At 35.0% G+C, this 23738-nt stretch overlaps 1 protein-coding gene across 1 annotated transcript; it reads left to right on the top strand.

Annotated features, from left to right (window-relative positions):
- The first annotated feature begins 2279 nt into the window (after positions 1-2279).
- On the top strand, positions 2280-12429 carry LOC108729856 (uncharacterized). The gene is made up of 4 exons (XM_018459194.1): positions 2280-2441; positions 8504-8669; positions 9129-9388; positions 11827-12429. Exons 2-4 carry the CDS (start codon positions 8505-8507, stop codon positions 11927-11929), a joined length of 528 nt encoding a protein of 175 aa, XP_018314696.1. The 5' UTR covers positions 2280-2441; position 8504; the 3' UTR covers positions 11930-12429.
- The last annotated feature ends 11309 nt before the right edge of the window (positions 12430-23738 follow it).

Genomic DNA, 23738 nt, shown 5'->3' with positions numbered 1-23738 from the left:
ATCATATACAATATCTGTCCAAAAGTATTATACTTGTTCACACTTGTTCTATTTTGCTTTATTATATTCGTTCACACTTGCTAATTCGCAAAAAGTGTACAAATATGTACAAATGTGCGCCAGGAAGTTGACTGTTAATGGCGGAACCAATCAGCAACCGCTTCAACATTGTCTAGACTCTGTTATAGAGACTCTATGGACGGAATCCATAGACGTTGCTCAAGATTCGAGATGGTCTTAAGCTAGTGCATGAACCAATCAGAGAGCCGTATTAGCATCTTAAGGGTCTGAGCACAAGAATTGTCGCAACGGTCGTAACGCTTACTTAGAGACTTAAGTTGTAGACGTAAGTAACGCACAAGCTTTGGCGTATGATGTATGACTTATTGCCATTTCTTGGAGATACGGCAATAAGTTGTACGTCATACACCAAAGCTTGTGCGTTACTTACGTCTAGAACTTAAGTCTCTAGGTAAGCGTTACGACCGTTACGACAATTCTTGTGCTCAGACCCTAAGACATTGCTTGAGATTAAGACCGGACTATGGATTCCGTCCTATGTGTTGCTCTAGTCTTATTGTATCCTTAATATTCCCTCTCATTAATTACTGATGTGCGATCAGTGCGGTTCTCTATGACATCACTGATGGCATCACTGATCAACTAAATTTGAAATTGCAAAGGTTTTTGAATGCCTGTATCAGATCAGGAGATACGGTAGTGTCTCGGCGTTAAGCTAAGTGCAGCGACACTATCGTGTTCTTTTACTCGCGAGACCGCGAGTTGCGGGGGATCGAGATTATTGGATCTCAATAATGTTTATTTTACAGGCTATAGATGAGATGAACATGTTACACCTTATTATGTCGCATTAAGATGGCTCAAGATTAGATCTAGGAGGGATTATTTTATCGGTTGTCTCATCTACACTATTTTGAATAGTAATTAAGAGACCTACCGCTTTGTTTGTGAATTCGAATTTAGAAGCAATAGAAAACTGTGTGATACTAGAGCTCATGAAGATGTGCTCGTACAGCCATTGTATCGAACCGAGCTCTTTAAGAAATCTTTCAGATGTTATGCCGTGGAATTGTGAAATGGGTTGCCGACAGACGTACGCGGTGCAATGTTGCTCTCTTAAAGCTTTCAAAAGAGAAAGTATTATAATCATCTCCTAGTCAATAATAACTATGTTTTTTACATATATTATTATGTAAATTATGCAATTTAGTTAAATGAGATTGCATTTACTATAATTTATATAGCTCATCATGCGTATGTTTATATAGCGATAATTGTTACACTTCTTTTGTTTTGTTACTTATTATGTAATTTTCTGTCCCAATGCTTTAAGAGACTCTGTCCCGGAGCACAAAATAAATAATGCTTTATCATTATCATATTTTAATTCCATCTTTTGCAAGATCCGGCACCTACTGCTAGACACAATTGATCATTTTGTCCATATAATCTAAAACTTTTGTTTTAAAGAAACGACAGTGTTACGAGTTGGAAAACGTAAGTTTTTAACTTTTTAGTATAAAGTCCACTGCCCGACTTCCTAATTTTGCGTCTATTTCAATCCTGCAAAAGGATTTTTAATTCCGTTCAGTCAATTCGGAATTTTTACACGGCTGTAATGTACGAAGAATTTTGTCACCCCAGCATCTCTTTAAACTGATTGCTATAATTTCTAGATTTTTTTTTATCATGCTTAAGTGTTCTACATAATGATTTTATTTGTGACTCAATAAAATTATTTTCAAATATGTATCTAGCTTTAGGTATTTGGACAAAACCGTTCTTTGCGTGCCATACCAAAAAATTTTGGTTATTCAAAATAAGGGGACTGAAGGATTGATGTTTTCAATGGCGTCGCGAGGCCGAAAGATAAATTGTGAATTCCCGAATTGGGATTTCTCTCGTAGCGAGTCCTAAGTTTCAGAGGGTAGGAAGTGGATACCTGGAATCGGAAAAAGAGAGACAGGAAGATTTTTTTTAGAAACGTCGACCGTGTGTCGTTGCAAAATGGACCAACGTGTATAAGTGTGCGCGCGCGCAACGCGCACCAGGTGGTCGTTGGTAGTGACGATACTTTTAGCCTAGTGGGCAGCTGGCTGAGGGGTGATTTTATCGACCAGGATACGCGAATCTCGAAAAGGTTCAGTAGTCGCGGGAACTCCACCCCGTCAAAACAGCTTTCGCTAAGCGCTTCATACGCGAACGCTTTTACGGTGCTCTTGTTTTTTCTCCCTCTTTCTCCTTTTTCTCTTTCTCCGTTCTTCTCACGATCTTTTCAGTATTGTTTTCAAGCTTTGCTCCTTCCTTTCCTTTCCGTTTCCGCGAAATATCTTGTGACGGCCGCAACCGAAATACGACGCGAGCAGAAGAGGAGGTGCCATATTCTTGCATACGAGCGATCCTAGATTTAGCAGCACGAAGTAAGTAAAACATGATACAGGAAAAGTACGAAGAAGTGGATTTTATTTTTTACGTGTAAATGTTTCTGGAATATATTTCGTATTTGAGGCGTCGCTTATTCGATACAGTTATCCACTCTTTCAAGTTGACTTCTACAACGCGAACGTACCGAAAGATAAATACGTCACAGTACGTGTCTTTTCCTAATTACACGTTACATCGCGGCTCTTTCTTTGATTTCGAATCTATAATTCGAGCTCCAATCGGTAAGGTAACATTTACGCCCGAGGAAGTATTCGAGTGAGGGTTTGCACAAGTCGCTATCTATTATATTTTCGTTTATTTGACAGGATGAACAAATATGGAGCAATCCAATATCAGAGTATTCGGATACAATGAATTCGATGCGTTTCTCATTCTCTTATCCTTAATTGTATTTAACGTAGGATTACATTTATTGTTATTATTTATAACAGATTCAACGCGGAATTTTAGTTTGGATTTAGAAGGCACTACTGTTATACATGTTTAGGGGAAACTCGCTATAGAACATCTGATTCAGCGCTTATCAACGAAGCGTGAAATTTCTTCTTGAATGTGATCAATGGTGACCCATTTATCGATTTTCCCAGATTTTAGTGGAACGTATGCTACGTCGTTTATATTTGACTTAAGATAGGAAATAGAGAGGGAATAAAAATACCGACAATAAAAACAAAAATCAAGGAAATCAAGAATCCTCTGTGTGAGGATTCAATGTATCTCAAACCGAGCTGTCGCGAACTACAGATTATACATCATACAACGAAACGCATGGGATGCACCCAAGTGGTATATTTATCATCTGTCACGTCCGCGTGACAGTCGACAAATATTGACACATCCGCTGAAAGTTTACATTTCCTATCCTCTCTTGTGTCCAGCGTTGTCAATACTATAATGAAATTGCGACAGTAATATACACGAGGCGTCCATATGGCGTGCAGTAACCTCGATTATCGGAAACTGTTATAGCTATACTTTTCTGGAGCGCAGCCAAACGGAATATCAACGACGAACCAGCGCAGCGCCATAAGCTCAAGGCAAGCGGCGGCGAGTTAATGCACGAGGAATCGATGCCATAAATTCATCCTTCATCCCTTTCCTCCCTTTTCCTCTCCATTTTTCGGGGAAGCTCGATGGTTTGATTGCCGATCACCGGATTAAATGTCACCATGAAATGAAATAATCGCGATCACGAAAATCGTTGTTGCGAGGAGTGAACATGTTTTTTTTCCGAATTTATACATTGAAAATAGTAGTGGCAATCATAAAGGTGACAACTGCTTATATAAATTTCATAGGTAGAATTAATGTATGTAAGTACATAGTTGAATTAATACATATAGCTGAATAAATTATTTTATATGTAACAAAATAGTTTATTCAACTATGTATTAATTCTACATAGAAAACTTGTATAGTTGTATATAGTTGTTATCTTTATGGTTGTTACTATATCTTATTCTTTGAAAGTACTTGAAGTAAAATCGCGCTATAAATGGCTTCGGCCATTGCTTAACGTAAAACCAGTCCGCAAATTGGTATCTTCCAAGGTGAATCACCTCGACGCAGCGTGGAGCTTTGTATCAAGCCAAATCTTGAAGATATCGTGAGTCCCTTTAAAAAATGTTCCAAAGGAGGGAAAAATACACGTAAATTCGTGTATGAAATCAAACGATACATGAATGTGGAACGAAATTACATGGATTTACAAAGACGTCAGATATCCCTTTCTTCTCTCGTTCGCTACCCCTTTGAGGATCTGGCAGAAATCCAGGCTACGAGATAGCGGTAATATTAGTTGCACATTCGAGAACGTCTAATCTATAACTCGGCCTACTGTATACGACGCACGTGGAGCTGCAACCATGACATCGGAGGAATCAGGCCACCGTTCCACTTTACGCCCTTCTAAAGCGATAACAGTCATATATCCGACTATTTTATGCGCGTACACCGCACCGCGCATGATTTTGGAATATCCACAAAATTGAGAGATCCTCCTGTTCGGCCTTCGATACTTTGAGTGGCCCAACACGGTGTGTGTGTGGTGTGGAATTAAAATCATTTAAATCTCTTTAATTACTTTAAATCTCTTTAAATCAATTAAAATTGTATCTCAGCCGTCGTAAATATTATACAAAGCTATGAGATGGCACAAATAGACGTGTTTTTCTATTTACTCTCGCATTGTTTGTGAACGCAGTCACGCAAGATCGTACTTATCGTTAGCGCGTCGATGAGAATTAATGTATCTCTCAGATTATAAAAGAGACGAGAGAGAGAGAGAGAGAGAGAAAGTGTTTGTCGTGCGTTTTTTAGCAGTTGTACACCTGTACTCAATCCGTGCTGGCTCGGTTATTCAATAATCGAGGTACAAAGGCCATCGCCCCTCTCGAGAACATATCTAGGTCACCGACACCACTAACGTTTTCCTGCAGTAATCGCCATCGTCATTCGACTACCAAAGCAGTCCTCGTACTCGCGGGAACGACTGCATAATATTTCGAGCATCAATTTCTCGATACAAGGAATCATTTAAATCGCACATCCCCTAAAATTTAATAAACTCTACCACAATTGTGTATACAAAAAAGTTTTTTCAAGTATTTAAAAATTTAACTAAATGGTACATGTACACACACACAGATCAGAAAATAATTTTATTAGATCATCAAAGTAATTATGTAGAACGCTCAAATTGGTTGCTACAGTGTCAAAACTTTTTGCAACATTCCTCATCATGTTTGAGATTCCTACGTTGTTACTTTAATGATCCAACAAAATTATGCAGGCCTATGGATGCTTTCCAATTATTTAACACATCTTAACACAAACATACACAAGAATGTTTAAAGTAACATTGTGCACAATTCAATTGGAACAGTATATATGTATATGTTAGGCACGGTTTCATAAGAGGAGTGTTGAGGGAGACGCTATCAAATAACGCTATTTGTGTTATTCTATCTTTATCGTTTATTAGTTGTAAAACAGGAATAAAATGACACAAATAGCGCTAATATGTAGTATCTCCCCGAAAGCACCTTAAATATTGCTTTGTCCGCCTGTATTGAACGAAAAAACAACAAAAGTGTCGGCCATTTTACATTCTTCAATCTATTTATAGCCACTGCGATTAGTTGACATTGTACTATAGAAAAGCTTATACAGCCGATTAATAGCCTTCGGCTGAATACGTATGTGTAGTGTTGCGATGGCAATTGGAACGCAACTTGTGTCGCTGTGTACACAAGAGTGTCTAATGATTTTGGAAAGCTGTTTAAAGTTTTGGAAAGATGTCTAATGATAATTGGAAAGCACTCTACATTAAACTAAATTTGTAGATATTTTAACAAAATCGTCCGTTCTTTCCATGTATAAATACGTCATTGCAATAACGTATACAGGGTAGGATGGGGTATTATGAACACATTAAAGAAACATTTTCATATATCTAGCATATTGAAGAATAAAAAAAATCTTGCATACATTTGATAGATTTATTAATGTCTTATGTATTTTAATATTGAAATTGATTATACAGGCCGACAAAATTTAAGGAGGTCTTGTGTTTTGAACTTTGAAAGGTGTTTCCGTAGGATTTTGATGCGCTGAAAACGACTATCTTGTCCGTTTTTTTCCATCACCCTTCATTTTTTAAATAATTATAAAAACAGTTTTTTTTCGGAAGTAACTTTTTTATTAATTTTTTCCGGCTAAAAATAAAAAATGATATCGAGGTCTGTCTTACGGTATTTAACTCAGAAATGTTCCAACAATACTACAAATATTTTTTCAATGCTTATAAAAATATTTTATTCAAACCGCAAACAAGAAACTTTGGAAAAATCGTAAAAAACCGAAAAGAATTGACAAATTTTCAAATATAGAACCAATTAATTTAAAAGAAAAAAATTGTAAAAAAATATCTGACAATTTATACTTATAGTTGTATGTTTCTAGTTTAAATCCTTTTTTGTGAAAAACTAATTTTCGACCATTTGTTCAGAAGTTACTAAATTTAAAGTGCCAAAGCAGCCCGCGCGTAACCTATGGTACGCGATATTCTCTCGAATTTGACACATAGCCACCGAATACAGGAGCATATGTTGTGTAGTCTTTTTTGATCACTGATTTCAAATCTGAAATAAAAAATGTGCAATTCGAAATAGCGGAGTCAATATGGAGAACAAAGTTTTAAAGAATCCGTACATTGAGAGAAATGTTTTGTATCAATAACCAAAATTTTGTTACTGACACAAAAACTATTTGTTGATATGATCAATCAAATCGTTGGTTACCATGACAATATTAATTTATTGAATTTATTAAATGAACTAATAATTTAATGATATAAAATTGTTTTGTATGATGTTTATAGATCTTTTGTAATTAGAAATAGAACATTTTGTTATCGGAACAAAACAGTTACATAAGAATAATATATATCTTTCACTTTCTACAGACTGAAATTATGTTTGACGTTTTTGAATTTCCTTAGCAAAGGTATATATATGTAGATTTAGATCAATTGAAATTACTAATCACTCTGAAAAAATGATTGTTATCATGATTGGTCATGATGTGGCGAGAGCTGAGAAGTCCACGAGAGTAGTCTCTAATCGTCCCAGCTTTATACAGGTAGACGTTGAATTTCTCTTACGAGAAGACACGCCATCTCTGACAGCTCCGCGAAATGTTCCTCGCTCTACCCCATAGTGGATTATTTTGTTGAAATTAATAAAAGAATATTCATTTTGTAATGGCAACTAAATTTTACATTGTTATTTACAAAACGTAAGTAACCAAATAAATTTGTATTGTTAAATAAAAACATTTTGTTCTCTCATCTAACAAAAAATATTGTATTTTGTAATTTTAACAAAATAATCCAATGATAATCGGCCATTTGTGAATAATTCTCTTTTTTTGTTACCAATACTATTATATATCTTTTTTCTCAGTGTACGATTTACATGAAAATCGATATTTGATGGTTTTGTAAGCCTCCGATTACTACTGTAATCACAATTGTTGAATTGAAAATAGCAGATCCATTAGCGATGAATAGTAAATGTACACGAAACGGTGATTTTAACGTTACCCATCCTGTATCACGTGGAGGAATCACCTTATTATATGATACCTTCACATGAGACAAGGGTAACGTTGTTCCGTGTACATTTACTATTCATCGCCATTGGTTTATATATATAATATATATATATCTCATTCCATGTCAACTCGGCCACCCCCTTGTCCAAAACTGTACGCAACCAAATGTAACTTATAGAGTGCCAAAATTTAGGTCGAAATTTCTAATTTTTGATGTCATATGGCGATTTTGAAAAATATCAAGTAATGACCTTGATTTTGTCTGTTAAATAGAAAAAGTAATGTTTTCATTATTCCATTCTCTACTATTTTTTTTTAAATGAAGTACAATGGTCATTTTCAATGTAATTTTGTATGCTGAATCCAAATCTGAAATTAAAATTAATCAATAATATTTGGATTGCGTGAAAAATAGTCGAAAAAGATGGCGTGGAAGTCGCTTCGTGTGGAAAGCTGTGTGCCTCTAGGCAGGAGAGAGTGTTGAGGTCTTAATATTGTATATAACAAAAATAAGATGTTACTCCTTAAACATTTTTTGTTAATAATTTTTTAACGAATAGCGAGCGATGGCTAAAAATTCTTGGAGGTTACTCAGAGTCATGATTTTGACAACATATATTAAAGTCAAAGTCATCAGAAAGATCTTGCCCAATCAGCATACTTATCACCATAATTTTTCTTTATTATTTTTAATCTTTTAAACTATACAAAACCTGAAGATATTCATAAATAATCACTATATATTGTAACAATATTACCTGTAAAATTTCAGCTCAATCGGAATGGTATCCCATTCGGAAATACAGCCTGTCTGAGCCCTACATATTACCTGTAGTGTTCATAATACCTAATCCTACCCTAATTCGATCGTTGCATCACTCGTTTTTGCAACTTGTCATGTTTTCACATAATCTCGTTTCAGAATGATTACGGCGCTACCAGTACCTTCGGTGAAGGTCTTTCACAAGACTTATTACCAGGAAAAAAGTTCGCGGATAGGAAATAGTCAGCCGGGTAGCCCATTGGCGGAAAGCGAGGCAGTACTGACGATAGATAAGGAATCGCCGGAGTATTATTTCTGCGGACAGGTAAGAACTTCATCTCACTTTGCCGTTCCTCGGTCGCTATTGTTCGTTAGGGGAAACGCGTATTAAACGATAGGTACTTTCCAATTGTTTAACACCTCTTAACACAAACACAGGAATGCACAAAGTGTAGCATTGGAACAGAATATAAGCTATACACGGTTTCGGTCCGTTTCGGATAAAATTAGATAACCTAAATGTAGTTGTTTCGTCTTATTGAATGAAAAGAAAAGCAAAAAATCGACCACCCAACATCCTCCAACCTCATTATAGTCGCCGCGGTTAGTAACATTGTCACCATAAGACACAAGCTTATTATATAGCCAATTAGTAACTCTCGGGCTGAGTATAGATATGTAGCGTTGTGTCGACGATTACGGCAATTGGAACACAACTTGTGTCGGCGTTAGCACGAAAATATCTAGAAATTTTATAATTGGAAAGCACCCGATATTACTGCAGGTCAATTCGTTGTACGTCGTCGTTGGCTCGCTGCTGATGGGAGCGGTGGTGCTAGTCGTCGGTTTGGTACAACTCGCGCCAGGTGCAGAGGCTGCCCAGAACTCAGCAGCTTTGATCGCCACAGGAAGCAGTCTTTTAGTAATAGGAGCATTCCTCGCGCCGTTGCGAGCGATTTGTATCAAAAAGCAGAACATGGCTCAAAAGGAAAGTACTCATCAGCGCAGCGTCACCAGCATAGATATGTTGCTGGCCCAGCACAGGTAAAGTCAATCGATGAATCGTTCTTTGACTTTTTATTTTGCGCGAAAATATACGAATCCTTTTTCGTTTCCTTTTTCTTTTTTCAAAAAGATATTGATCTTGAGCCTGTCAAACAGAAAAACTGTTATTAATTCACTGTTCTTCAAGCATCGCTACCCGCATTATAGGTACGTTGAAAATGTAGAAAGAAACGTGTTTCACAGCTTTGTAACCACACATATACCGAAAAAAATATTTGTGTAAAATTACATGATTATGCTGGGTTTTTTTTTGACCCAGCATAATCATGTAATATTGCAGCCTACATGGAAAATTACAGGTTATATTAATTTCACATGCAATATGTATTTTCGAGATTCCATTGAACATATATATATATATATATATATGGAATTTTACATAGGAACACACGTACAGTATAATTTTGGTATGTTAGGCGTACGTGTCTCTATAAAAACGTATAATTTCCGTTTCTATGACCGTTTCGTGTATGGCTTCATATATTAATTTTATACATATATTAAACGTTAAATAGAAATTAAATTCGGATATAGGAAAAAAATTTTTTTTATTTTTTTAATATACGATGCTTTTTTATTATTCATATGTAGATTTATGACTTCAAATACAATTTATTAATTACAACATTATTACGCGTCGCATATTTTACAATTTTTGAAAACTCATATATACACCTATCAACGCGGGATTCGAACCTACGACTTCAGTAGTGGAATTCTGTAACTCGTTATGCAATCGTTACGTGCTTATAACGACAGTCGCGCAGATATTTTATATGATAAAAAAGCTGCGCAACTGTCGTTATGTACTCGTAACGACTGCATAACGAATTATAGAATTCCACTACTGGAGTGGTAACTTAACACACTAACGCTGAGCTACAATCGCACGCTTACTGAAAAAAATATTTATATGATTATATTGAATCTTTTCCAATCTTACTAGCATAATCATGTAATATTGCAATCCACTTGGAAAATTACAGATTATATTAACTTCACATGCAATATGTATTTTTAGAATTAGATTGAACATGAAATTTCGCATACAAAATGTAAAATATAAAGGCGAGCTGCAGACGTAACCTCCTCTTTGCTTCACCCATCTTTTTTTTGGCGTGTTGAGTATACATATAGATTCTGATTATCTACAATAATCACACAATAAATGTAAAATTGCATTTTTTCTGTAATTTCGCATGAAACTGTTTTTTCCCGTTTATATGTCATAAAATACAGCTTAAATTTTAAAACTACAAGTTATTTTTACATAAAAGTAGTACTTTCACATATATTTTACCATTAATATGTATTTTTACTTTAAAAAAGAAAATTTCCAGTCATATTTAGGTAATTTTACAGTCATAAACATGAAATATCCATGTAAAATTACATGCATTATTTTAGATTGAAAAAAGGAACACATCCACTCACTCATATCCACACGCACGCACGCACGCACCCATATCAAATTTTATTTTATAAATGTGTGAAGATGAACCGACTATGAATTTAAAAAAAAAATTATAGATTTTTTTTATTTAAAAACTATTATGAATCATAGATAATCATAGAAAGATAATAGATTTTTTAAAAACATTTGCAAAATAGAACTGTGTAAAATATTACATCAAAAGTTGAGTAATCCAGCAATAACTCTATGAATATGAGTAGGTAATTAATTATCTGTAAAATTTCTCGATCAGTGATTGAAAATTACAGGCCTACAAAATTAAGGGTCCTAAAAGATACAAGAAGTAGAGTAGTAACTTCCTACATAATTTTGGTTGCTGAATCCGAATCCGTCAGCGGAAAATGTCCATTACGTCAGGTTTTTGAGATAAACGAAGTAATATGGGTCAGAAACAGTTATTTTTGCCATCTTCAAGGCGTTATTATGACTGACCAAATTATGTTTTTAACATTCTCTCATCGACATCTTAAAGCGCTATCTCTTGTCTTGAAATTGCGATTTTTTTTATTCCTGTACGATTTAAGATATTATAACATTAAAATTATGCGTGTTTATTTATACAGCATTTATATAATAAAAAAATCATGAATTTAATAATAGATAATGTATAATCGAAATATTTATGTTAATCCTAAATTTTTATTAATTGTCGATAATATCATCGTTCTTCAATTATCTCCGGGCCCCTGGGGCCCCATTGATAGTCACAAAAATTTGCCTAAGACCGACCGTTTTTAATAATATCTCGTCAGTGACGATGTAAATTAGGTCACAGTGTAACACAGTGAATCATTTCATCCTTATTGTTTTATGATATTAAACAAAACATTTTTTTAAAATTAATTTCAAAGTTTTGTATCGCAAGGGCGATCATACTTCCTTACTCATGTGCTAGAAATGTGATTCCCTGCGATTCACCACCGTGATCTCATTGTATCGGCAGGGACTTCACCGTCCTGACGCCCGACGAGCTCGAGGACCTCGTGAGTCGACCGGTGTCCAATAATCTGGAGAACAAGCTGCATAAGCAGGATCACAACACCTAGGTACTAACTGCCTCGAGGAGGGCACCGCCTTCCGTGTTGTCATCGTTTCCGCCGTGCTCGAACACCACTACGTCACCGTCATCTGTCGCGTTAAGACCAAGCTCCTCCATTTCATACACACATCGTTACGATACGCGCGAGCATAGTTTGGTTTAATTAATGTGCATTCATACCGTCGCTGTCATTAGCGTAGGACCGCAAGGGGCCTCCTTATGCATTTTTTCTAACGCGTGTACCGCGCAGCCGTGAGACCCGCAAGCGAGACGCGGAACTCTTTCGAGGATATATTTTACTTACTTGCCAATACGAGCGAAGAGACAGCCGATGTACAGCACACAGATTTTATCGTTTCCCAAAATATTCTCGTGACGATCAGAGAAGTTTCGTCGATTCATTCTGCCATCAAGATGAATTAGCCGTGCGGAATAATTTCTACCATACGTACGAATTCGAAATCTCGTAAGCGTTTTTGAAAAACGTATATTTCTTATTTTATATGTATGGCCACAATCGTTTATATTTGTATTTTTAATTCGATTGCGAAAATTTTCGAAGAAAATTAGTCTCCTCCGAATCACATGCTTTCGATTATCTAAAACACGATTATTATTGTGGATATTTGTGCGATATATAGCATTGTCGCTTTGCTTCGATTTAATTATTGGTAAAATTTTATTGATGAAGAATATTTTCACACTGCAGGAAAACCTGCATCTTATAATGTCTTTAAAATACGGTTTCTTACTAAAGTTGTAACACAACGGGTGTTATTTCTTCAAAGACTAAATTGTGTTCAATTCACGAGTAAATGAGATATGATAGCGACTAACTTTGTCGTGAATTTCCATATATACTTACGATAGAATTTGGAAATTTTCACGATTTGTTATCAGTAGGGCGCTAAAGAAAACAAACGATATCACACGTGTATAGATGTTCTTACAATGTCTTGGCGGTTAATTAATTGTTCGTTAAATATTTAAGAATGTGCTTGTCGCAAACGTTTTACAGAGATTTGCGCGATGTGTGTAACTCTATGTCAACAGGCTGTGCATAATGTCAAGATCGTTTGTGGAGGCGAAAGATAAAACGACGTAATAAGCTGGGAATAAATGAGTAACAACGACTCAGGACTAGGAGTAATGAAACATAAACCGAGATCGATATACACTTAGGGTACGAGCACAGAAGAAGCAGGTTTTTTTGCTTTCCGATAATCAGCGTTGATCGGCGCCGATCGACATCAAGAATATATCCATGTTATCTTATGAGACCGCACATAGTAAAAGCAGGTTCAGACTTGTCACGTATCACCGGCGCGAGTGAATTAATCGGAACGAATTTTTAGTTTTCTCGATTGTAAACGCCGGTTGAGTCTTCAAACACCAAAATGGACATTGATAATTTAATTTCGGCAACTTTATAAGATCTTCCATCTTGGGATAAATGACATAAAAATCATTCCAACAGATAAATTCTTAAAAACATCAAATACGCGATAAAGAAAGTCATGATCGGTCAAAGTTAGATGTTTCAAATAATACATTATATATTCTTTATTAAATCAATTTATTCCAAATATGATTGCGTGCCGATAACTTTCGGACTTTCAACATTCTGAAACGCTAATAGTCCCCCCTAAATGAGATTAGAAAGAAGGAAAGAAAGAAAGAAACTTATTGCGAAAAATATTATCTCAGCCAGGATACGAACCTCACGACTTTCCGGGAAGAGTGTTTTAGCCAACTCGACCACTGAGGCTTCCTTTATTGTATTTGATGTATTCATACGTACGATTGTGCTTAAAATTCTTAAAATAAATTCTGGAAAAATATTGGAAAGTAGTGAATAAAGAATTTTAAACTCTTATGACGTATTGTATGACTTAACAATTAAATTCAATGTTAAATTATTTATCAATTATGTGAAATTGAGCTTATAAATAATAAAAAGGTATAGTAATTTGTCAGAGACACCATTAATTAATTACAAGACATCGACTCAGAAACTGACAGGTTTCCTGCTATAATAGATATTTACTGTGTTCACCTCAAACGTCAATAGCTCGCGCCGATCGGAAAGCAGAAAATCTGCTTTCTTTGTGCTCGTATCCTTATACAGAGTGGTGTGCAAAAAGTAGAAATGAGTAAAGCGGACGTATGCATTATGTGTATGTGTGCGCGTCTAACCCATTGAGTTTCAAAGTCTCCGGCAAAAATTTGTGTGTCAGGTGCAATTATAACTCTCACCTTCTAAATTTCTGAATAATTTCTAACTGCTCGTCTGGGATATAGGATCTTGATTTGTAAATTCTCAAAATGAGGTCGTGAAAATATCCAAAAATGCCGATTTTCACTTTTTATGTGAATCATCAGATGCAAACGTTTAGGACAGATATCAAATGTCAAATCTTGTTAGGAAAGTGAGAAAAAATTTCGTCCATTTTGGGCCATCCGCGTCCAGTAATTAATTATACATAATTTTGTAGATAATAATGGTAGTATTCAAGAAAAAGTAAGTTTAGATCCTCAAATCCTCGTGGAAAATAGTTCTGTATTGTTCATTCTGGATGTCTTCATTTTGTTATCTATGCTTTCACGATGCTTTCATGCCTTCAATCACCTAAGATTTTTTATTCTATAATAGAACGTGATAGAATTCTTATTTTTATTATTATCTTCTTCTAAAGATTTCTTTTTGCGTCCAAGCCGTGATATAGAAGCTGATGAGCTCGCTAATTACAATATCGATATTGCTAATCCAACATTTCTTAAAACTCGAACACAGTCCTGGGACCCTATTCTTGAAAAGTATCGCATACGAAAAACTAGGGAAATACTATAGTATGCGTTACATATACTATAGCATTTCTTTAGTTTTTCGTATGCGATATTTTTCGAGAATAGGGACCCAGGCATGTTAATAAAACACGATGCTATATGTCTACATTGTAGCAGAAAGCAGAACGTAATAGTGAAGGAAAAGGTGTTATTAAAGAGTATTACTGCACATGTATATGAATGGTGCTCGTATTGTAGGCTGTTTTGTTCATATTATGTCGATCATTTGGTGCCTAGGATACGCTAAATATCAATGACATATTTGTCATGTTGGACAGTTCGGATGATGATCCATCGATCGAATAAAATGACATCATTAGGAGGTCAGAACTACTTTCGGCGAGGGTTTGAGGATCTAAACTTACTTTTTCTTGAATACTATTATTATCTACAAAATTATATATGATTGATGACTGGACGCGGATAGCCCAAAACCCTTACGAAAATGGACGAAATTCTTTTGACATTTATCCTCGCCGCGATTTATCAATTCTTTATCGATTCATCTTTAACAAAATCTCCGGCTCGGAGACAAGAAACTCCTATTCCGTGGGGCCACGAGAGAGAAAGCACGCAGACAGAAATGACGCCTAACATAGAAATATAAAATCATAAATATCAAAACATTGTAGGAGGCTAAAAATAAGTGATTTCGATCACATTTACTTTGTATGCTATAAAAAGAATATCGTTTAGGTTTACACCGGTTTATAAACTGTCCACAAAATATTTCATAAGGCTATTATCATAAAAAATGCAGAATTTTAACATATGTGTTTATTGCGTTTACAGATTAAACACAATCTTATCAAATTTATTGTTTAATATAGAATTGATAAATTGACACACAACAAAATACACATTAATGATCTGCAGAATTTACAATAAAATATTGATTGAATTCTTATTATTACGGTATTGTTTAAATCTGGAGTTCTTTTTATGTAAGAATATTTATTTCAAGTGAGTGGATGAATGCAGTTTCGAGGAGGAAACATATCTACTGACTCATATGAGTAATACGCGAGTAGAGATATATTTTTATTGTCATTCTATATAGCGGCTGCACACAAAGAGAAAGATAGTGATTATGAATAAGAACTATCCACGTTTGTCGATTTAAACAAGATTCGCATTTGCCGTAAGATTTCTATTGAATGTTTATCTTAATTTCAGAGACTAGGAATTGTCGTAAACTTTTTATTAATTTATTATTAATACGTTAAACGCGAAGCCGATTTTGTTTTAATTTCCGTTTAGGCGAGGGGGAACGCTCAATCACTACGTAAGAAACGTAAACAAAAGAGAGATAGCGATGAGCGATAAGAAGGCGATTCATCGAGTCATCTAGAGGCCATTGCATGTAAAAGTTTTATGTCGTAACCGTAAGCCTGTAAGAAGCGATAAATTAATTGCTATCGCATCCTTATGAACCGACGCTATTTAAACGGAAAGTCCAATATTGGTCCTTAGGGATGACGTCGCGTTTAATGTATTAATAATAAATTCTATTTGCAGAGAAATTCTAGTCGCAGGCGCAGGAAGACGTTTTTAATTGTATTTTAAAGTTACTCTTAAATTCGTCGCGTATATTCTCGATCACCATTTAAGAGAAACTGGGAGGAACCCAACTTTCTGCAAGGAAATCTGCGAGCGAGATTACCACTCTGTTCTCGCCGGAATATATCATTTTGCTGCGATAGGATCTTAAATGTAACACGATTTTTAGGGTAAAATGCAACAGAGAAATACACATATGTGTGTGAATGTGCAGGTATCGCCGCGCCAGGATCAATCAACAACAATAAAATATTAAGGGTCCATTCTATCTTGTGGTCTGAAAAAAGGTGATTTTTGGGAACTTTTTTTGTTGGGTGCGTTCCGAGTTACGTATGAAGCGCATGATCCTAGGTAGTAAAGTTTATCATTTTGACGTCATATTTTTGGCCTTTACTGACCATTACTGATGTCTTAATGAAGTCAAATTGACGTTCAAATGTTACAGACGATTATACATAAAGTCCTCTACCATTTTACAATTTTCATAATAGTTAACGAGATATTAATTACTAAAAATTGCCGAATATATTGATTTTCAATAATTTTTTACTGAAATACTATCAACTTTACAGAAAAACAGCAAGAAACAAAAATTGTTTATTTTCTTCTCATAGAGCTCTGAAAATTTTTTCAGAATTTTTTAACACGGTATTTTCTCATGTTGGTAAAAATAGTTGCCAATAAGAAAATGCAGTATTAAAAACTTGATTCAGTTTAGTCCGCTTTATCTACATAAAAGCGCTTGGCAAAAAATTGCGGAACGCCCTGTATACTAGTATAGGGGGAAGATGTCACTTTTGCAGAATATGACATATCAATTTTTTCCAATTATATGGAATATCAAAAATTTAATTCGTTAAGTTGTATAAATAAAGAAAGTTTCTAGAATGTAAATAATATTTTTTCATAGGTTAATTCAATAATATTAAGAAGTTATTCAAGAATAAAGGCTTAAGTGTGGCATCCCTCGATTTACCTTATTCCTGCTTGTGTATGATCTCTTTAATGCTTCGTAATTTTTTTATCTTTCGGAGTTCCCCGTTAAGGCTTTAACACAATATTCTATACACTTGAGGCTATCAAATTATACAAAAAAGTTTTCAATTTTTTGAACCCAACAAGATAGAATGGACTCTTAAAAGTCAAGAGAAGAACTCAGAAATCGTTCCATTGCGTGATCCTACACTTCAAACAATTACATAGATGGTTTCTTGTTGTACGAAAAGAGAAGAGAAGAGAGAGAAAGAGGGAGGGAGAGAGAGAGAGAGAAAGAGAGAGAGAGAGAGATCGGACATAATTTTAAGAGATTTAACGCACAGAATTAGTCATAAGCATTTTTATAATGGTATTTATAATGTGTATTAATATTATTGTTAATACTATTACTCATCACGCATACACATACACACACACACACACACATATCTACTTGGCAAGGGAAGACTCGGAAATGTATTTCATAGATTTTGATCAGCTTTTGCGTGGTTATTCTGGAGTACCAAAAAATAATTCCTATAAAGCCATAAATTGTATTTTCATATGTTTTTCGAGAAAATTGTGATTATAAATCACGGTGACGAATCACTTTTAAATATGGGAGAATCAATAGAGGTTAAAAAAACAATCAATTTTATTTATATATTTTTATGAATATATTTTAGGTCCGCGAAAACTGGATAAACTTCCGAAAACGTCCAACGTCCGATCGCCATAAGTTTTGGCAGAAATAGTCTAAATGACGTCAAATAAATGGATTTTCACCGATTAAGAAGTTTAATGTCAAATATGTTTGAATAAAGTTAGGATAGGATCGGGTATTATGAGCATTGCAGGTGATATGAGCACCCTTTATATTTCCGTAACGGTTGGTACTAGTAGTGCCAACTGTTATAAAAAGATGCACCTGTCTTCGCGACATTCCAACATGCTGCGAAGTTTGATCTAAAGATGGATGCCCATGGTATAGGGAGGTTTCTGCCCTAGAGATGGAATCTCTAAAACCGATAAATTCATTTAGAATATGATGAAATCTATCACCCAATACCAAATTTCACTTTCTTATCGGCAAGGAAAATTGAAAAAATCATGTTTGAAGTTTTACGTAGTGACGCGGTAACAAGAGAGGAAGAGGGCGAGCGAGGCAGTGAGAGTGGAGGGAAAAAACCGCTGACATGCTCGAGCTCCTAATAGTGATTATTAATCACTATTAGAAAGATAGAAAGTTACTTACACCTACAGTTTTCACACAATATCATTATTCATATACAAAAGTTTTTCGTAATTAAAGCAGAACAAGTTATTCATATACAAAAGTTTTTTGCAATTAAAGTAGAATAACTCACAATAACATCAAAATGACATTAAACTGAATCGTGTTTGATCAAAAAATGACTTTTAATAAACATTTTGGAGCCATTTTAACATCATGATGATTTTTTGTTCTGTTTAAGTATATTTTTCAATTTATATAATAGATTGTATATGATAGATTTTAGAAACATTTCTGTTAAGTCCGGATCTACAATAAGTGTTTTAAGTCTTAAGCCGTAAGAAATTGACCAATTACAGTCGAATGCGAGGAGAATAATTGACTATTATTCCTCCATTTTTCATGGCTTAAGACTAAAAATACTATTATACATCCGGGGTAAAACATTTCATATGACATTTTGCAGAATCCTTTCAGAATTGTTGCACATAAGATGTGAAAGGTTGAAACATTTCTGAAAATTTTCGTAACAATCAGTGCTGTATGGGTATATACGTAAAGATTAATTTTTTTTTAAATATCTATCGATTCTCCCAGATTTGAAAGCGATCCTTCATCGTGACCTAAAATTAAGGTAATTGAAGGGAAGACGCCACACTTATTACTTATACTTCTTCAACATGTTCATCTAAGCCGATAACTGCGCAACTGTTTGTACACGTTTTTGCACAGTCAGTATGGTCAACGCGCGTTCTATGAAGAAACTATAAATAAAGTGGCATCTTCCTCCTTATGGCATCTTCCCTCGAATTATCCTATGATTTTCTCGAAAAATCGAAAAATACTTAAAAGTGTAATTTACGGTTTTACTGGAATTATTTTTTGGTGTCCCAGAATAATCACACAAAAGCTTATCAAAAACCGTAAAATACATTCTGAGTTTTCCCTTGTGAATTCGAAAAATTCACCAGGGAGCCTTATCTAACTTTATTATTCATTAAATGTAAAACAAGGATGTTGTTATCCATTAAAGGTAAAACATGACACACTTAGGCACTCGGGTGAAGTTTTTGAACGCAGCCATATGCATATACATCTGCTAAGGTACACATGCGCGCGCGCGCGCGTGCGTACACACACACACACACACACACACGCACGCACCACGCACGCACGCACGCACGCACAAGAGCACATACACATTCAGAGAAAAAAATGAGCTCCTTTTTATAGTGACGTTCCTGATAAAAATTTTTCTCTGAACTTTTTACATAATTTTTCAGAATTTTTATGTAAATTTCAAAATTTTTTTTAATTTGTTTAATTTTACAATTTTTTCTAAAAAATTTTCTCAGATTTTTTATAAAAATTGGAACACTATATATATATACTATATATAGAAATAGAAATGCCGAGAAAGTCTACATTTTTTTTATATAATGTTTCATATATATATGTGAATTTTGAAATACTATCCCTTACGGAAAAGAATCACTGGCCAGGTATTGTAATCTGTATTGTAATCCCTATTACTGTAATCCCGTGCGAAATTACTACACAACGGAGGCACATGCGTGTAATTCCTATAATACAAATACTACAATCGGCAAATTTTTGTAGTAGAAGGATTACACGTTGATAATAATGCTGCAGAGTGGATCATACATACATAGTGGCATGTAATTATTGTAATACAAAAATTACAATGGGCAAATTACTATAATAGAGAGATTATATTATATACTGCACCGCGTCGATCAGCATGCAGAATACATTTAAGATGTATTTACTATATATATATATATATATTGTGACGCGACGTTTTCATTGTCCGTTACAAGGTTTGTTCGACCCGACCGAAGCAGCGCGACATTTGTGTCCTGGGTCCTCCCGAGGGGAGGTTTTTATTTTAAAACTATTCAATAAAATTAACAGTTATTAAAAACTTAGTAACTGTTAATTTTATTGAATAGTTTTAAAATGAAATAAAAATTAAAACAATTTTCTACAATATAAATTTTTAAAATAGTTTTCCAAATTGATTTTTTGCTCTTTGCCCAGAATTTAAAATTTTGAATAAATTAAAGCGTATTATTTATAGATTATTATCATGTACATATATTCTCGTCATGAAGTAAGAAAACCAATAATGCAACCTTTTTTTAAATTATACAATTTTTATTCTTTTCAATTATTTTTTATATGAAGCTAAATTCTTTCTAATAATTCTTTCTAATAATAAAATGAAGAAATTTCTTTTTGTCCAGAATCTAAAAAGAAATTCGATAATTTATTTTTCAAAAACTTTTTAAATATTATTCTTAAAGGCAGTAATGTTTTAACGGTTTATACAAAAGCATAATGATTTTTTTTTAAATACACAGAAAAGGTACTTTATTTTGGATATTTTAAAATTTAAATTTTTTTATATTTTTCAGTTTATATCCAGATTCAAATCTTTTTACTGCATTATATACTTACATGTTTTAACAGTTGACAAAGATAGTTGAATTTTTTAATATTTTAAATTTTTTGCAATTTACATAGAATACTATTGGTGGAATAAATATTACTTTTGAAATATTTATGTTTACATTTCTTTATTAATCCGTTTCAATACAGCTGACAAGTAGTATAACACATAGTTTGTTATCCGTGTTTTCTAATTTAATACTTATATACTTATTTTCTGTATCGTCGAGTCGGCAACATATAATATTATTAGATTTTTCTACGATGTAAGAAAAATGTTGCGATGAAATGTTATCGTTTTTAACTAATTCTTCATTGTGAATTATTCGCAATTTTTTATAAACTAAAGCATTACGTTTTATATCTGTTTCTACAGTGCACAAGTATAATGTTTCCAATATCGATTTTTGTTTGGTAATAATTGTTCTATTGAATCTTTTTTCTAACCTCAAATAATTTGCACCGTGATATAAAATTTTCTTATAAATAAACTGTTCGAAAGTTAAGACGATATTTTTAATACGTTCTCCAAACAAAAATTCTAGATTGCAATTTTCAGTTGCAGATAATTCTCACGACAGGATCCGAACGCTCTTAAGGTATCAAGATATTCGATACATTTTTTAATTTTACATTCATTCACGATAGTATCAAATACAGCTTTTCCTTTCCCGCTACAATTTTGCCGATCGAAAACTGTACTTTGTTTTATATAATTAAGATGAGCATAAAATTTACAAATTTTATCGGGTATATATTGAGTACCATTAAATAAGTTCTGCAAAATATGATTAAAATCCTCAAAAGGAGGAAGAATTGAATAATTGCACGCCATCAATATTCCATTGAATAGTTATATCATTTTCTGTAATAATGCTTTTTGATTTTAACTTTCGGTAGAATTGTTTAACTTCTTTTTATTTCTTTTGTGCAAACTTAATTTTTGTTAGTCAGTTAGTCTCGCATTTAGCTCGATTGTAATTAGTAGACCATGATCGGTGGCTAAAACCTAGGATCTCTCTGTAATTTCGTCGTCTCATCCATGGAAGAAGGAAGACCACCACGCCAAGAAGTACGAGGGAACAACGCTGAGTTGGGGTCGCCTCACCGAGGAACCCGGACACGCAGGTCGTAACGTTCTAAATATTTTTATAATGCGCTGAGCTCTGTTATATCGCATGCCACTTACAGCACGGAACAAGAAAGGCAAAAACTACCGGCACGCCAAGTAGCAGATATGGACGCCCGTCGGAGATACAGACACCTCGACACGGAGCCAATAGCGAAGTTACCAGAACCTCCCGAGCCATCCAGGGGGCCGAGAGCGACGTTGGAGCCCAGGCGGATTTTATATTGCGCGCCTTGAGGCGCAAAGAATTCGCGGCCCGTGAGGCCGGAATCAGACTATGCATTGAATATTGAGATTGAAGATTGAAGATTAAAATTTGACCAGTGAGACAAAGGAATTTTAGCTCCTATTGTTTTGATTGGTCAAATTTCAATCTTTCAATCTTCAATCTCAATGGCTGCGTTCAGCAGAACGTTTGTTTTGCAACTGTTGGAAGTTTCCTTCGCGCTAATTGGATCATACTTTTAGATCTAGAAGAATGATCCTATCTCAGTAGACAATCATAAAACGGTTGCAAAACTGTTGAGTCTGCTGAACGCAGCCAATATTCAATGCGTAGTCTGATTCCGGCCTGAGAACCTATGTGATACGCGGAGTCATATGATTGACAAGGCCAATCGGCGCGTGGCCTGGCCTCGGTTGAGGGAGAGGGGGAGGGGCGAACGACCTGCGTGAATCCGCGGTAAACCCCCGGCCGACACTCGTTCTGTGGCCGAGCCGCTTGTAAGAGGACGCACGCTCTCCCGTCACTAACGAGGAATATCGGGATTTGAGCAGATCCAAAGGAGCGGATCGAGGAATTGAGAGAACGTCAGGGAATTGGGTGAGACGAACGTTGCCACCGCTGTAAAGCTGCCGATCATCGGATTCGTAGCGTCGGATGGATCGTGCGTGAGATACCGCGTGACCGCGAGCGGCCGGTTTAATGGCCGCCGTTCGAATCCGTAGAATTACGAGCCACGTGCCATCCGCCTGATAGCTTTCCGCGTTGAGAAAAATATTAGCTGTCGATTCGCGCTCGTCTCTCTTACCACGTCGAGTCACTCTTGTTGTGTCACGTCGAATTAATTCGTATAATTGTATTGTGTATTCCTATATTTTCGCTCCGACTAGCGGAGAAGTTACTCTCGCGGGTATTAAGGCCATCACACGTACAAAAATTTTAGTCGTAATCGTAAGATCGCAAGCAAATCGACCAATTACAATCAAAATTACGATCTCGCGTTTTAAAACGCTCGATTATGATTGGTCGATTTGCTTACAGTCTTACGATTACGACTAAAATTTTTGTACGTGTGATTGCCTTTACACTCGGTAAGATACGAGAGCTCTTGTACATACACCATCAACAGATTTAAGTCATATTTGGTTACCGTGCGATAGTCGCCTCCCCAGTAGTGGAATTCTGTAATTCGTTATGCAGTCGTATCGTTCATAACGACAGTTGCACAGCTTTTTTACCATATAAAATATCTGCGCGACTGTCGTTATGGGCTGCGGTCCACTTGACGCTACAAACGCTTCGAAGCGTTTGAGCGACCAATCAGAACAAAGAATTTTACGAATTGACTAATCAAAGAATGTTTCGAAGCGTTTGTA

Source organism: Mycetomoellerius zeteki, unplaced genomic scaffold (genome assembly GCF_001594055.1).
Source record: "Mycetomoellerius zeteki isolate Tzet28-1 unplaced genomic scaffold, Tzet1.0 scaffold8, whole genome shotgun sequence".
Classification (NCBI taxonomy): Eukaryota; Metazoa; Arthropoda; class Insecta; order Hymenoptera; family Formicidae; genus Mycetomoellerius; species Mycetomoellerius zeteki.
Note: the sequence above shows the minus strand (reverse complement) of the source record. Positions and strands in the feature narration are given on the sequence as shown.

Bases quoted from the DNA above. Each gene is read 5' to 3' on its own strand.
- LOC108729856 (XM_018459194.1), top strand. From the start codon at position 8,505: ATGATTACGGCGCTACCAGTACCTTCGGTGAAGGTCTTTCACAAGACT. The intron at 8,670-9,128 runs GTAAGAACTTCA...ATATTACTGCAG, and splicing joins AGTATTATTTCTGCGGACAG to GTCAATTCGTTGTACGTCGT. The intron at 9,389-11,826 runs GTAAAGTCAATC...TTGTATCGGCAG, and splicing joins ATGTTGCTGGCCCAGCACAG to GGACTTCACCGTCCTGACGC.